The 16,131-nt window shown below is 52.2% G+C and overlaps 1 protein-coding gene across 3 annotated transcripts in view; it reads right to left on the minus strand.

Annotated features, from left to right (window-relative positions):
- TBC1D16 (TBC1 domain family member 16) overlaps positions 1–16,131 on the minus strand; it is a 31,980-nt gene that overhangs the window by 3,271 nt on the left and 12,578 nt on the right. For 2 of the 3 annotated variants that reach the window (XM_066565824.1, XM_066565822.1), the window contains 7 exons: positions 7,119–7,316; positions 5,326–5,473; positions 4,135–4,302; positions 2,313–2,461; positions 1,431–1,565; positions 613–799; positions 111–290 (listed from right to left, as the gene is read on the minus strand). In XM_066565824.1, the coding sequence (XP_066421921.1) occupies positions 111–290; positions 613–799; positions 1,431–1,565; positions 2,313–2,461; positions 4,135–4,302; positions 5,326–5,473; positions 7,119–7,316 (1,165 nt within the window). The remainder of the gene's footprint in view (positions 1–110; positions 291–612; positions 800–1,430; positions 1,566–2,312; positions 2,462–4,134; positions 4,303–5,325; positions 5,474–7,118; positions 7,317–16,131) is intronic. The other variant, XM_066565823.1, reaches the window with a different exon arrangement.

A 16,131-nucleotide genomic window follows, 5' to 3' on the forward strand; every position in this document is an offset into this window, starting at 1 on the left:
CCATAATCCCAGACCCAGTTTTGGCTGTGAAGAGCCTTTCTGGACACCCTCAGAGCTGAGGCTGAGCACTCAGGCAGGATGTGCCGTGCTCTGTGTGACAGCTGCCTCACCTGGTAGTGAGCCCAGCAGGCCTCCCACATGCGCAGCGCCTCGGCCTCAGGGAACTCCCTCTTGAAGCAGAGCAGGATCCAGCGGTGGCAGAAGAGCATCTGCAGCCCGTCCTCCCCCAGGGCACACAGGTGCTGGTGGAAGCGGGGGTGCATCAGCCGCAGCAGCTCGCGCAGGTACAGCTGCAAGGGACAGCAAGAGACACGCGGGGCTGCAGAGCTGCAGAGCTCTTCTCTCTCAGCTGCCACTCCACAAGGAGGAGGGATGTGACTGCCTCTGGAGCGCCTCAGGATCAATTCCACCCACCAGGTATTCCCATAGAATCACAGAAAATCCTGAATTGGAATTGATCCACAAGGATCATCAAAGTGCGGCTCCCAGCCCTGCACATGGCAACCCCAAGGATCACCCCAAGGGTGTAGTGGCTCTGGAGTGTGATTTGGCATGCTGGACCCCCCCAGCCCAGGAACTGGGGGCTGAAGGGAGCCCAGCACTCAGCCTCACCAGCTGCTTCTCCATGTCCTCATCCCGGGGGGAGCTGATGAAGATCGTGTTCTGCATCAACCCAACAAAGCACCAGAAGGTATCAGACTCATCCAGGACCTCTGCCAGGAGTGGGGCAACCAGGTCAGACATGCCCTGGGAGTAGCCAATGGCTGGGTTAAACACTGCATAGTTCAGCAAGATCCTCCTGGAGCACAGACACAAATGCAGAGGGGACAGGTGAGGGCAGGTGACAGCATCATCTCAGGGACACGGGGCCTCATGGGAGGTGCTATAACACAGACAGGGAAACCCTGCTGCAAACCCCAGTCCTGTGGCATAGACTTCTGGAAAAGGTTTGGCATTCACAGACAGCAAAATATAAATAGAAAATGAGAATTTTAAAAGATTAGGAGGACAGAAATTAATGGCCCATGGGAAAAGAGAGATGATGCCCAACACATCCATAAAACTCCAAGCCATGCTGTTGGATGAAACCCACCTCTTTTGAGGTCACAGCTTTACAAGTCACACTGTCATGGAGCAGACTCTGGTGTGCTTGTCCTCTCCCCACCAGGAGCACCACAGACCCAAGCACCTGCCCACAGCCCTACCACAGCACCTTTGCTGTGCCTGTGTGTGCAGGGAGGCTCAGGGATGGGAGCAGGGTTATAGGGCAGAGAAGGGAGCTACAGCAGCAGTGGGAGAAGGGGAAGGCCCTGCTGCTGCATCCCGTGGCTGCAGAGGCACAGTGGGTGCTGTGCAGCGTTCCCAGGCAGCCTGGGCTGGGAACGTTGAGCAGGACGTGGTGTTTAGGAGACTGGAATCAGCCCCTTCACCTCATGGTCTCCACGTTAGGGTTGCCCTCCCCTCGGAAGAACTGGTTGCTGCGGTCGGTCCTCACGACGTCCTTGTCCACCGTGAACTGCACCTGGCGCCAGAAATCCTTCTGCTCATCTGGAGTCATGGAGAGCCTGGAAACCACGCAGCAACAGCACGGGGTAGCCAAGAGAGGAATGTGATCGCCACAATGAACAAAAAGCCTCATTTCAGTCTTAGTTTGCAGAGAAAAACTATTCCTGTGCTGAGTTTCCTCAGCACCTGGAAAACAGACCAGCAGGTCTGCCCAGAACAGTGGATTGTCTGTCCCAGGGGATTACTGGAAGGAGCCTCCAGGGTTATAAACAGGATGACATGATGTGTTCACTGCAATAAACACTTCAGAAGCATCAGACTCTGTTCTCCACTGCCCCTTGGAACTCAGCACACCAGAACTCACCACCCTGGTTTGATTGTCTCCTGATTATCAACAGTACTGTGCCTCTCCAGCTTCAGCGTACCCATCTCCATTTAACAACACACAAATCTTGCATTAACAACCTTCTGGAACTACACAACCCTTCTCATCCCTTATTTTTATGTACATTTTATTCATAAAGAAATGTAAGATCCCAATTTCACCTTCAGTGTTCTAACCTGAGCTTTGCCTGTGAGGTTTTCCTGCGTGGTTCTGACGAGGCTGCTCCCAAAACCCAGGTAAGGAAATGTCTGAGCTCTGTGGCATTGGCTCCAGAGCCTCAGCAGTGCCCAGTACCTCCTTCCCCATCCCTCCCACTCCTCTTCTCCAGCCTCTCCTCATGCAAAGGATGCAGAGACTGAGGTGTCACTGTGATGCCCAGCCCAAGGAAGATGAGCAGGGGAGGATGGTGATGGTCTGTTACCTTTTCTCCTGGATCTCAAAGTATTCTTTCCTCTTCTGCAGCCTCAGTGCCTCTCTCTCTTCAGAGGTGGACTCGTAGCTGTAGTAGTGCAGCAGAAAGGGCCACACCTCCCCACGGATGGAAATATCAATCCCACCAAAGAAAATGGCCTGGAAGAAGGAGCAAAAGTTATGGCTGGTACAGTTTCAGCATTCCCAAAACCAGCAACAGGCAACTGCCCGCTGCTGTGCTTTGGTGCCTCTGCAGCTCTTTCCTGACAAGTGACGCCTTGATTCAAGCTCCTGCAATTTGCACATGTTTAGAGGGAAAGTGCTGGCCCTCTATTCCCAGACCAGACACAAATCAGGCTCATTTCAATGTCAATAACCACCCCCGGAGAGGCTCTATGATTAACGTGTCGTTCTCATGTCACGGCTTAATCCCAAATCCTGGAGACTGCACTGCACTGCAAACTTCTGTCTCAGGGCCCAGCCCCGTGCTCCCCTCAGCCCTGTTATTTCATACAGCAATCTCAGTTCATACAATCTCAGCTATTTCAACCATCTCAGCTCTTTCAGCAATCTCCAGTGCTCTCTGTGCCTTGGTCACACATTCTGCAAACACAGCAGGCACTGGGCACTTTGGTTTATTGATTCCAAGCGGCAGCAGAAGTGGGACAGCTCCTCTGTCAGAGAAATGCTCCCCCACCACAGAGTCACAGAACTGTGAGGGCTGGAAGGGACTCTGGAGATACCCAGTCCAAAGGCAGGGTCACCTAGAGCAGGTGATGCAGGAACATGTCCAGGTGGGAATCCAGTCCCACAGCAAGGGCTCCAGCCAAGGCTTCACTCAGGTCTCCATCCTCCCAAAAGCCCAGCTCTTGTCCCTGGCAGGAACACAAACTCCTGCAGCTGCCCTGGGGTCTGGCACTCAGCACAGGAGAGAACACAGAGAGCCCCTCACCTTCCTGAGCCTGTCCTCCTCCTCCTCCTCAGCAAGGAGAGAACACAGAGAGCCCCTCACCTTCCTGAGCCTGTCCTCCTCCTCCTCCTCAGCAAGGAGAGAACACAGAGAGCCCCTCACCTTCCTGAGCCTGTCCTCCTCCTCCTCCTCAGCAAGGAGAGAACACAGAGAGCCCCTCACCTTCCTGAGCCTGTCCTCCTCCTCCTCCTCCTCAGCAAGGAGAGAACACAGAGAGCCCCTCACCTTCCTGATCCCGCACTCACCTTCCTGAGCCTGTCCTCCTCCTCCTCCTCAGCAAGGAGAGAGCACAGAGAGCCCCTCACCTTCCTGATCCCGCACTCACCTTTCTGAGCCTGTACTCCTCCTCCTCACACAGGAGAGAACACAGAGAGCCCCTCACCTTCCTGAGCCTGTCCTCCTCCTCCTCCTCAGCAAGGAGAGAACACAGACAGCCCCTCACCTTCCTGATCCCGCACTCACCTTTCTGAGCCTGTCCTCCTCCTCCTCCTCACACAGGAGAGAACACAGACAGCCCCTCACCTTCCTGATCCTGCACTCACCTTCCTGAGCCTGTCCTCCTCCTCCTCCTCACACAGGAGAGAACACAGAGAGCCCCTCACCTTCCTGATCCTGCACTCACCTTCCTGATCCTGCACTCACCTTCCTGATCCTGCACTCACCTTCCTGATCCTGCACTCACCTTCCTGATCCTGCACTCACCTTCCTGAGCCTGCACTCACCTTCCTGATCCTGCACTCACCTTCCTGAGCCTGCACTCACCTTTCTGAGCCTGTACTCACCTTCCTGATCCTGCACTCACCTTCCTGATCCTGCACTCACCTTCCTGATCCTGCACTCACCTTCCTGAGCCTGCACTCACCTTTCTGAGCCTGTACTCCTCCTCCACCTGGCCGGCCTCGTTGAGGTGCTGCAGCCAGGCTGCCACGTCCAGCCGCTGCTGGCAGTTCTCCTCGGGGTGGGTCTCTGAGGAGGGCAGCTTGGGCCGGCGGATGGAGAACTGCATGCAGGTTTTCTCATCTGCAAGCTGCTGAGGGGGAGAGCAAAGCACAGCTGCAGCAGGAGCCAGCGAGAGCAGCACAGTGTGAGACCCAGAGCAGGGAAACCTCTGCGTGGTTCGTGTAGGATTAAGCACTGAGGAGCTGCACTTGGGAAGGTTTTGTTGGTTTTTTCTTTTTCTTTTTTTTTTTTTTTTTTTTTTAATTCCAACCATTACAATAACAAGAGTGATTAGAATAATTAAAATCCACCGCGAAACAGCTTCATCTTAAAAAAAAAAAAAAAGTTTCCATTCCTCCATTCCTCCTTCAATCTTATCCCTGACCTGAAACTGAATTAATGCTGCTTACAGCAAAACTTGCCCCTGCCAGGAATGCCTGCAATAAATTACATATGATTGGCCATATACAAAGGGATTGCTGTTAGGAGAGCGGGGAACTGCGCTGCCAGGCTCTCTGAGGGCACTCAGGATCCCAGTGCAAGGCTGCAGCTGACATTTAATTTAAAAATCAAAGGTTGCTCAATGCAAAAAGTGAGCCCATGCGACCGTAATAAGAAAAGCAGCGGGGGGCTCTGTGGGAAGGATGGAAATTTAAAAATCACTGTTTCTAATAAGCACATACAATATCTTAAACAGATAATTAAAGAGCTCTTATCACATTTGTATGTAGATTAAACAAAATATGGCAAGATGCCTTGTCAAAACATTCTCCAAACGGAATGTTGTACGTCACAAGATGGATGAAAGGCTCTGACACCATCTCCAACCTATCTCTGTAGATTTCCAGACACCTTCTGTGCCTAAAGGACAGTGCTGACCTGTCAGGTCCATCAAAATCACTAAGTAAATCTTCTGGATGATCTTCCCCCATATTCCACAGGTAGAACAGGAGTGGATGGAGACAGACAGGTCCAAGAGACACCTTGAGTCCAGTTTGCATTTCCACCCTAAACACCCAGCATCTGGCAGCTTCCTGCCCGACCTGGTGACATGAACTCAAAGCCTCGTTTCTCCAACACACCAACCCAGGTGTGAAACACCTGGCTCAGGTACCTGGTCCTTGAGCTGGGTCTCTGTGCAGTACTTCCATTGCTGGAACACCTCGGACAGCTTATCCAGGCCCCCGTGGTGAAAATGGAAGATCTTGTACTGGCTCTCCCTGCTCGCCACCACCAGCTGCCCACAGGTGCACGCCTCATCACTGTGGGAACAATGGAGAGCAACCTGCAGGGGCCAGCCAGCACCACGAGGCACCAGCAGGGACAGGGACCCTCGGGGAGAGACAGTGCAACACCAAGCTGCCCCTTCAAACAGGGCACAGAGGCAGCTTCACATCCCTGGGACTCACTGATCCTTATGGCTCACTTCAGCTATTTTATTATTGTATGACATGGTCATAGTGACAATTTTCTCCACTTGTGCCTGGTAGCAGCACTATTTTTACCCTTCCTTCACATGAAGGAATTAAAATTTGTCTTCCCTGAAGAAAAAACCACAGGAAGTCTGCCCCAGAAACATTAAGGCAGTACACAAAGTCAGCTCCTAGGGATGTGCAGACATGCTCACACTCAGCTCTGTCCAAAGAAACAGGGAGTGAGAGCAAAAAAAAAGGGAGTAAAAATGTTTTTGCAATTATTTGAAATAAATTTTGTAGTAATTTGAAAGATAACTGAAGAGGCTGAGAGCAGCAAGACTCCAGAGGAGCCTGGTGAGGGGCAGGCAAAAGAAAAGGTACCATAGATAAAGATGTTTTTCATATCCCCAGGTTATTTGAAGCATTTATGGTATGACAGCTAAGAACAACCTTTACTTTACTAAAAATAAAATCCTTTCGACTCTGTAACTGTAATTCAGAGGCTCTCCTTGGGAAGGCTGACACTCACTTTCCTGGAGACAATTGTTCTGGAAAGGCTTCCAGGTAGGATTGCAGAAATCACCTCTGCCCAGAGCCCCAGCATGGAGCATGCACAGCTCACACACGATTCACATGATTCACACACAGCTCACACACAATTCATATGATTCACACACAGCTCACACACGATTCACATGATTCACACACAGCTCACACACAATTCATATGATTCACATGATTCACACAGCTCACACACAATTCATATGATTCACATGATTCACAGAGCTCACACACAGCTCACACACAATTCACACAATTCACACACAGCTCACACACAGCTCACACACAGCTCACACACAGCTCACACACAATTCACATGATTCACAGAGCTCACACACAATTCACACACAGCTCACACACAGCTCACACACAGCTCACACACAGCTCACACACAATTCACACAATTCACACACAGCTCACACACAGCTCACACACAGCTCACACACAATTCACACAATTCACACACAGCTCACACACAGCTCACACACAGCTCACACACAGCTCACACACAATTCACACAATTCACACACAGCTCACACACAGCTCACACACGATTCACATGATTCACAGAGCTCACACACAATTCACACACAGCTCACACACGATTCACACACAGCTCACACACGATTCACACAATTCTCACACAGCTCACACACAATTCACATGATTCACATGATTCACAGAGCTCACACACAATTCACACACAGCTCACACACGATTCACACACAGCTCACACACAGCTCACACACAATTCATACAATTGACACAGCTCACACAGAATTCACGATTCACACAGCTCACACACAATTCTCACACACAATTCCCACACAGCTCACACACAATTCACACAATTCCCACACAGCTCACACACAATTCATATTATTCACACAGTTCACACAGCTCACACACAGCTCGCACAAGGATCCAGTACCTGAAGAAAAGGCGAAGGGATCGCATTTGTCCCAGGTCTACTCTGAAGACACCACACACCTGCTCGAGGGCAAATACCTTCTGCTGTTCATCCCATCTGGTGCTCTGCGTTTGCCCATTGTTCTCCTGGAACTGGGCACTGGTGTCCAGGCTGGAGGCAGAGCTGGTGGAGCAGGTCATGCGATTGTCACACGTGTCCCTGTGGGCAGAGCGCAGGGACAAAAACCCCGTCAGCCATGGGAGGCTGTGGGCACATGCACCAATCACAGATGCTCCACATTAAAAACTGTTAGTCAGAGGTCTGAAACTGGCATTCATTTACCAACTAAATTATTTTTATTTCAATTAATCCCTACCACCTCAAAAGGCATCCTGGTTTTGGCCTTTTCCTAAAGTTCTTGCATGCAGAACTGAGGAGAGCCAAACCCATTCCTCAAAACACCAACTTTTGAGAAGGAAAAATGAAGAAGCTCAAGCAATACCCTCAGTGTCCAGCCCAGCCACTCCACACCAGGATGGGGAGGAATGAGCACATTCCAACAGCAGCATGGACCTGAGATCTCATCTGAGAAACTCCCTCTTTGACCAGTAAGATCCAAAGATGTTTCCCCTGAACTTGAGTTTCTCATTACACCTCCTGGATTCATGTCTATAAACTCCAGATAAATGGTTTCCACCTGCAATCTTGAACCTTGGCAGAGTTAGGATTGGGAAATCACACCTGAGCTCTTCAATCCACCATAAAGTAGAGAGAGTGAAGCCAACCCTTTCCCAATCCACCCCAGATCTCCAGCTTTAAATGCAAACTGAGTTGAAACTCAAAAAGCCCCCATGTCCCCACCACCCCCCATCCCAAATGAAAACTATCAGAGCTTTGGGAATGAAGTGAATGTGAAACTGTGACCCTTGGCTCGTAAAAAGGCCAATGCACGTGAACAATCTCGGCGCGGGCTCTGAATGGGCTCTGCTGTGAAATTGGGGTTTGCCAGACAAGGCCCGGAGCAGGTACAAAGCAGCCCCCTGCAAGGCCACTTTATGTGGTGTTTTCTAATCCTCTTATCCAACAATGTGGGCACTGAAGGCTGGAAATCACACACTCAGCATGCACTTCACATCCGTGTGCCTCCCGCGCCTGGCTCGGGGCCTCTTCCCCAGGAGCAGCGTCCTGGGCAGCAGCACCCCAAGGGCCAGGGCAGCACATTCTGCCATTCTGGCATTCTGGCACAGGGCTCTGGACAGCCCAGCCAGCTGGGGGCATTTTCATGCCAGCCCTGCTCCAGGGTGGGACTCAGCTCCCCCAGCCCCTTCCTGCTCCTGCGGCACTGGATGAGACCAAGGCTGGTTGGCTCCGGCTAAAGGAGCAGCTTCGAGGCTCTCTGGAGAGAAAAGATGCTGCTCTGGTTTTTGGAAAGAAAGCAGCAAAGCAGAACTCACACTCAGGCCATTTGGAGGATGAGGACTCAGAAGGGATGTGGCAATAGGGACCACACCACACATCCCAACTCCAGGTTAGACACCAGGATGCCTTTGACCACAGCCACAGCTGTGCACCATCCCCTGCCTTGGGGATTTTTCCACGAAGATTGTACTGGCCTTTATGAAAAACCAAGCATTACTTTCTGATAAGGTGGCAAAATGTAACACTTTCTAAAACATTGAGTATCTAACATTAACACAGATGTAACAAGAGTGCTGGTACAAGACACTTGGGCTGGACTGCCTGCTAGGAGCAGCTGGTATTTATGGAGCAACACTTCATAACAGCCACAGCTGGTTACACAGGATTTTCCTGGAAGAGATGACTCAAACCAACTCAAAGATTAAGCAGAGGCAACCCATTTTCTAAAACTCTTGCAAAGAGGAGCTGGTCAGCATGGCAAAGGGTTGGAGGATGGGTTGGTGCGAGCATCATGCAGGTCCTGGTCACAGAGGTCCAAATGCCAGCTCTTCAAGAACATCATCTGAAATGACCAGCAGAGATATCCAGAGAGCTGCCAAGAAATGAGTTACCAGTAGAGCTGGCTTTGATGCTGGTCATTCTGTGGCTCCTCAGCACAGCATTTCCAGCTGCAGTTCCCCGTGCTCCAAAGCCCAAACCTGCCCCAGATGCAGCAGCAGCCAGCTGAGACCTGCGGGCAGGAGAGGCTGGGCACAGCCCTGGCACCGGGGGAACCTCCGGAAATGCTTCTCCAGACAAATGTTTGCAGTTCCCATGCGGCAGCGGTGACAAGCTCGCACACGCATCCCAGCACCCGAGCCTCCTGCGTCAGGGGTGCAGCCTTGCAGGCAGCAAAGGAGCACAGGGGTGAGCAGAGAGGGGAAATTCCCATCTGCTCACTGATGCAGAGGGTGAAATCTGAAAGAGACACCTGTGCCCTCCCTGCCCTTCACAGGGGTCAGTGGACACAAACATTCACACAGGACAGACAGACACAGAAGAGCCTCGTGCTGGTGCTCACTGAGTCACCGGGGAAATTCGGAAAAAACCCACACTGTGCCTAAAATTGCTTTTTCCTGTACATATTGATCGAAAAAAAATTGAAAACACTCTAATCTCTGAATTAGTTTTAAATAAAATTTTAATATTGAGATAATTCTGTAGGTCAGTGACAACAAGCAGTTTGATCTCTGCTAATCATAGCAGAGTGGGGTTTTTTGTGGGGTTTGGGGAGTCCTCTCACCAGGCACTCAAGATAGACAAATGCAGGGGAAGAGTTCATTGTTTGTCCAACAATTCTATCTGTTGGATGAGGAATTTACCCCAGAGCACCCCATAAAAGCAGGAGCTGAAGCACTGCAATGCAAATAGCTGGAGGAACATTCCAGAGAGACTTTGGGTTGTGGGATCCAGGAAAAACAGAGCACCAGCTAGTACACAGCACTGGTCAGCAAAACAACAAGTGCAGTGGGGCACGGGAATAAAAGGAACAGGGAAAAAAATCAAGGAGGATTAGAAAACCTGGGTCAGGGAACTCTGGGCCATGCTCATGTGTTCAGTTCAAGAAGGGCATGGAAGGGCTGGAGCGTGTCCAGGGAAGGGAACAGAGCTGGGAAAGGGGCTCAGCCTGGAGAAAAGCAGGCTCAGGGGGGACCTTCTCATTCCCTGACAGAAGAGTGGAGCCAGCCAGGGGTCGGGCTCTGCTCCCAGGGAACAAGGGACAGGACAGAAGGAAACAGCCTCAAGCTGTGCCAGGGGAGGCCCAGGTTGGATTCTGGGGGAAAATTCTCCGTGGAAAGGGCTGTCAGACATCGGTACAGGCTGCCCAGGGCAGTGCTGGAGTCCCCAGCCCTGGGGGGATTTAACAGCCACGTGGATGTGGCATTTGGGGACATGGTCAGTGGTGACCCTGACAGTGCTGGGGGAATGGTTGGACTCGATGATCTCAGGGCATTTCCGACCCAAACAATTCTGTGATTCTGTGATTCCACTTCAGCCTTTTGCCCTCAGCCAAGTCCCACCACTCTTGTCCCAAAACACATCCCATTCCTGCTGGGGAGCAACAACAGGGGCTGAGGTATTTTCTCCACTCTACAATCAACTACAGCAGCCAACCATATCCACATTCCTGGAGCCTTTGCAGCCCCAAGGAGCCACCATCCCCCTCCCACCCCATGGGACCTCTCACACGCCCGGCTGAGGAGCTCAGGTGAGACTCAACCTGCAGCAGTGGCACCCAACTCACTGTTCCAAAGCCCTGGAACACACCCACGGCACAGAGAGAGCTGAACCCAATCATTATTTCTGTTCCAGAGACCTGCCCTGATTACCTGGGAAGCCAATTTCAGCAACAAAGACCTAATAACTCATTTTACGATGTGATGTGACAAATATAATTACGAGAGAGAAAGGGGCTGAAGGCTGCAGCCATGATGTGGCAGTTACCCAAGCTGTCAGCGTGCACCACCTGATTCCCAGCGAGCCTCCTGCCAGAGCCAAGCCCTGCTGCTGGAGCTGCCTCTCCATCAGTCACTAATAACAGCTCCCACAGCCCCAGCATTCCTGCACGCCGGCTTGGGACCATCATTTACAGACAATGAGTATCATCATAATGTATGAGCATCCATGTAATGGGAATTACATGCCCCTTTTCCTCCCCAGGGGTTAGCATTTCTCTGTTTCTCCACTATTCCCCACAGGCACTGACCTTCTGGGTTCCTCTTCTTCCCAGCAAGGTGAAACAGCTCCTGGCAGCATCAGCTGCTAAGACAGACAGCTTCAAACAAATAATCTGCCAATAAGAGTTCAAAGCTATCCTGAAATGCCTAAAAATTTAGTGCAGTGGCTGTACAGAGTAAGGAATATTGAGTATCTGGAACCCAAATCCATTGTTCTGATAAAAAAGTGTCCTTGACAATATACATATATTATAGACTGAAACGTGCTGAATTCAGTGACACAAAAGACATGCAAAGGAAACCAGATTGGTAATTTAGGATTAAAAAAGAGACGTTGAAATGTCTCTGCTCGCTCTGCAGAGCAGGGCTGGAAGGACACTCACAGGACAGCACCAGCTTCCCACGGAGTGTGGCACCCAGAGGCAGCCACGGACAGGGAAATGCTGCTGCCACACTCTGACCAGCACAGACGAGTAACCAGGCTAAGAACTGTGTCAAAGCCACCCTTTGCTGAAAACATTTGGAACTTGAAGCTTCTGTGCCTCAGAGAACCCAAATCGATTTCCACTGACCACGGTGACCAGGGAACAAGGTGTTAGATAGCCTGGATTTAGAAAGCCAGGATCTCTGAAATGAAATGTCAAAGCATCCTCATGTGGAAGCATTTCTATACATCTGCGAACACGTGGGAAACAAATCTAACAATTCCTCCTATTTGTTGGGGAAACCTGGGAGAAACTACTCAGGCCGTTTCAGTACAAAGTACGCGGATGTCAACATGGACTTTCCAAGAGCTTGTTCCACAGGCTTTCCATTGATCTGTTTGCTTTCAAAACATAAATTTCCCCACGTTGAACGGCACTAAATGCTATTTAGTAGCTAATTAACTTTCTGTGCTGAAAACCTCCTGTAATTGCACTTCTTTCACCTTTTTGAGCCCGTGTCCCCCGGGGAAGCCAAGCTGTCCTACGGCATTTGTTCTGCTCATTTCTATCTCCCAGGCACAAGTTCCTCCCTGACACCGGGCTGCCAATCACGGCGGCAGAGGTCACTGGAGACCAAATTAGGAGCACTCTGCCTCTGACAAACTTGCTTCGCTTAGCTCGTTGTAAAGGGAAAATAAACAGTTACGAAAAATAATTGTATCCTTTCAAGCAGGGCACCGGGAAGCAGATCCAAGCGCCGGTCCAAGTCAGCGCATTGTTGTTAGTCACTCCTCGCATTCCTGTTATTAACAACACCCGAGGAACAGGCTGTTTACATCTCCCAAGGGCTGGAGTCCTCCCTCCCCTCGGACCCAGCAGAGGGTCCCTGGCCAGAGCCGCATTCAGGGACTCCTCAGGCACCCTCTGACCTTGGGCTGAAACAGCAAGTTCACCGTCAGGGCCGGGGCTGGGAATTAACAGCAGCTCTGCCAACGCCAGCCTGACAAATAAACCACTGCACCACGGCGAGGGACTCGGGAAACCCGATTATGCAGCTCTGCCTTCTGACGGGCGTAATTGGTTTGTCCTTGAGAAATAAAGATCAAACCGATTTGTTCTGCTTTACGGGGCCGCTGCAATCCGTGCTCCCAGCGCCCTGCCTGCCCTCCCAGAGCTTCCCAGCACCTGGCACAGGTAGAACACGGGTTTCCATCCCAGACATTGGTGACAGCGGCAGCCAGGGGGACCCACCATCCTGCCCCACGCCCGAGAGGGGTGAAAGCCTCCCCACACTGGGGGCTTTGTTGCTCCTCATTCATCCCTCCAAGCCCTGGAGGCTGGAGGGGAAGCTGAGCCATTCCAGCCAGCAAGGGGGCATTAGGAAAACAGACCCTCCAAAGGGTCCCCCCAGTGCTGGAGTTAAAGCAAAAGGAAAACAAAACAAACCCAGAGTCCTTGAGTTCATTATTTTGAATGTAAATGGAAAAGGCAAAAAAATAAGCAGAAGTTTGTAGTGAAGTAATGGGTGTTTTCCCCAAAGTATGGAATGTGATCCACATCTAGCTCCAGCTAGGAGACAAACAATCTGCCTTCACAGCTGCCACTTCCACACAGGTGTAGCTGCTCAGGTAAACCTAAGTGAGGTTTTTCTGGTTTCCTCTATGACTTCTTGTTGCAGGGAGAGAGAGGGGGCAGAATGAGTGGTTTGATGCTTAGGAATAAAATACACACAGCTCCAAGCAGCCAAACACAACAAATCACTCAGAGCGAGCGGACACTTCTCAAGGATGCAAATGTTACCTTCGCTTCAAGGGAGGAAAATGTTCCAGAAGCTCAGTGTTGGATTTTTACAATCCGTACGGAGAAGGGGCACCTCATGCCTGGGCTTACACTCATTAATAAATCAATCGAAATGCAACACTTTAAAAAAAGAAATTCCTTAGATGGAAAAAGTGATTTCTCAGCAAAGCCCGAAAAAGAATGTTTGCTTTTCAGCCCATTCCAGTCTGGAGAAGGAGACCTTTCTTCCCCATGTTTATTTTATTTTTAAAATCAATGGATTATTTTGCTTTTTTTCTTTTCAGTTCAATCCATGCAAAAATAAAATTCTCCCCTAATTATGCTAATTATAATCAAGCCTTCAAACCGCCGCTCCCTTGAAAGACCTGCCGATTACCTTTGTTCTAATATTCCTGGCTCTGAGCAGCGAACTGGGAATTTCAGGGGGACATTTTAGTGGCAAAGTTAACCAACTCCCCGGACCCTGCTGCTGCCCCAGCGTGAGCTGAGCCGGCACCACCCAGGGAGGATTTCACTGTTTCCACAAGACAATGCGGATTTCCCAAGGGAAGAGCTTGCTTCAAGTAGCAGAAAAGGGAGAGGAAAGAGGAGCGCTGCCTAAAAGCATGTTCCAGAGTTATTGTAAATGCCTAATGCTGGGATAATTGTGAGGCCCGAGCCAAGGAGACAGAGGCTGTGCAGATTTATTTGCATATACTGTGGCGCTTTGGAGGGGACATGCTCTTTATTTTGATTCACTTAATGCAATTCTTCCCTCACAAAGCTGTGGATACCTGCCAGTGCCATTTATCTCTGCTCTCCATTCAGATTTCTGGGCGTTGCGATTGTATAAATAAATAACAGAAGAAATGCAAGAATATCCAGGGAAAAGGTGAAAGCAGCCCTGGGGAGAAGGACTGGGGGGTGCTGGTCATTCCCTGGCCATGTGTGCTGGAACCAGAAACCCCTGAGCCTGGGCTGAGCCCACCGTGGGCAGCAGGGCCAGGGATTGTCCCCTCTGCCCCTCAGGTGAGACCCCACCTGCCCCAGCTCAGGCAGGAGCTGGAGCTGCTGCAGAGCCCAGAGGAGGCTCCAGGATGATGCCAGGGATGGAGCAGCTCTGCTGGGAGGAGAGGCTGGCACAGCTGGCATTGCTCACCTGGGCAGGGGAAGCTTTGGGGTGCCCTCAGTGTGGCCTCAGAGAGGCTGGCACAGCTGGCATTGCTCACCTGGGCAGGGGAAGCTTTGGGGTGAGCTCAGTGTGGCCTCAGAGAGGCTGGCACAGCTGGCATTGCTCACCTGGGCAGGGGAAGCTTTGGGGTGAGCTCAGTGTGGCCTCAGAGAGGCTGGCACAGCTGGCATTGCTCACCTGGGCAGGGGAAGCTTTGGGGTGAGCTCAGTGTGGCCTCAGAGAGGCTGGCACAGCTGGCATTGCTCACCTGGGCAGGAGAAGCTTTGGGGTGAGCTCAGTGTGGCCTCAGAGAGGCTGGCACAGCTGGCATTGCTCACCTGGGCAGGGGAAGCTTTGGGGTGCCCTCAGTGTGGCCTTGCAGGGCCTGAAGGAGCTGACAAGAAATGCAGAGAGAGACAATTTCCAAGGGATGGAGTGGCAGGACAGAGGGGATTGGTGTCAAACTGAGAGTAGATTTAGATTTAGATATCAGGAAGGAATCCTGCCCTGTGAGGGTGGGCAGGCCCTGGCACAGGTGCCCAGAGGAGCTGGGGCTGCCCTGGATCCCTGGCAGTGCCCAAGGCCCAGCTGGACACTGGGGCTGGGAGCAGCCTGGGACAGTGGGGGTGTCCCTGCCACGGCAGGGGTGGCACTGGGTGGCACTGGATGGGGTTTAATGTCCCTATGCATCCAAACCAAGGCACGGCTCGGGATCTCCCGCCCGGGCCGCGCTGAGGGGAGATGGGGGAGGCAGCACCGGGGGTCCCGGGGGGCACCGCTGGGCACAGCGCGCCCCCTGGCGGCCCCGCCGCGCCACCGCCCGGCCGGCCCCGGGCCCGGATCGGGCCACGGCCACGGCCACGGGCACCGTCACAGTCACGGTCAGGGGACACGGGCACGGGCACGGGGCATGGGCCACGGGCATGTGAACGGGCACGGTCACGGCCACGGGCACGGTCATGGTCAGGGCAACGGCTACGGCCATGGGCACGGGCATGGGCACAGGCCATGACCATGGTCACGGTCATGGGGCATGGGCACGGGCAAAGGCATCGACCACGTTCACAGGCATCAGCTGCGGTCATGGCCGCGGGCACTGGTCATGGCCACGGCCATGGTCACAGTCACGGTCACAGCCATGGTCACAGTCACGGCCACAGCCATGGTCACAGGCACAGGCCATGGCAGCGACCCACAGTCACGAAAAAGCCACGGCAGCCACAATCCACGGCTCCACAGAAAGCCCCCACGGGCCTGCCCACGGGGCTCAGGCCTTCCCCAGCGTCCTGAGCAGACCTGAACCATGCCCGGCGCCCCAGAGCCCGGGGGCAGAGGGGACCCTCTGTGTCCCCTCCTTGCTCCCACTGCCTGCCCTGGGGTCTCCCTCCTGGGGACCACCCCTTTCGCTCCCTCCCCGACATCCCAAATAAAGAGCCTCACGGACCCCCTCAGCCACAATTCCCGATCCCAAGTTAGCTGTCACTGTTTTCTTCCAACGAAATCTGGCAGCAACCCAACAGAGG

Source organism: Molothrus aeneus, chromosome 26 (assembly GCF_037042795.1).
Source record: "Molothrus aeneus isolate 106 chromosome 26, BPBGC_Maene_1.0, whole genome shotgun sequence".
Classification (NCBI taxonomy): domain Eukaryota; kingdom Metazoa; phylum Chordata; class Aves; order Passeriformes; family Icteridae; genus Molothrus; species Molothrus aeneus.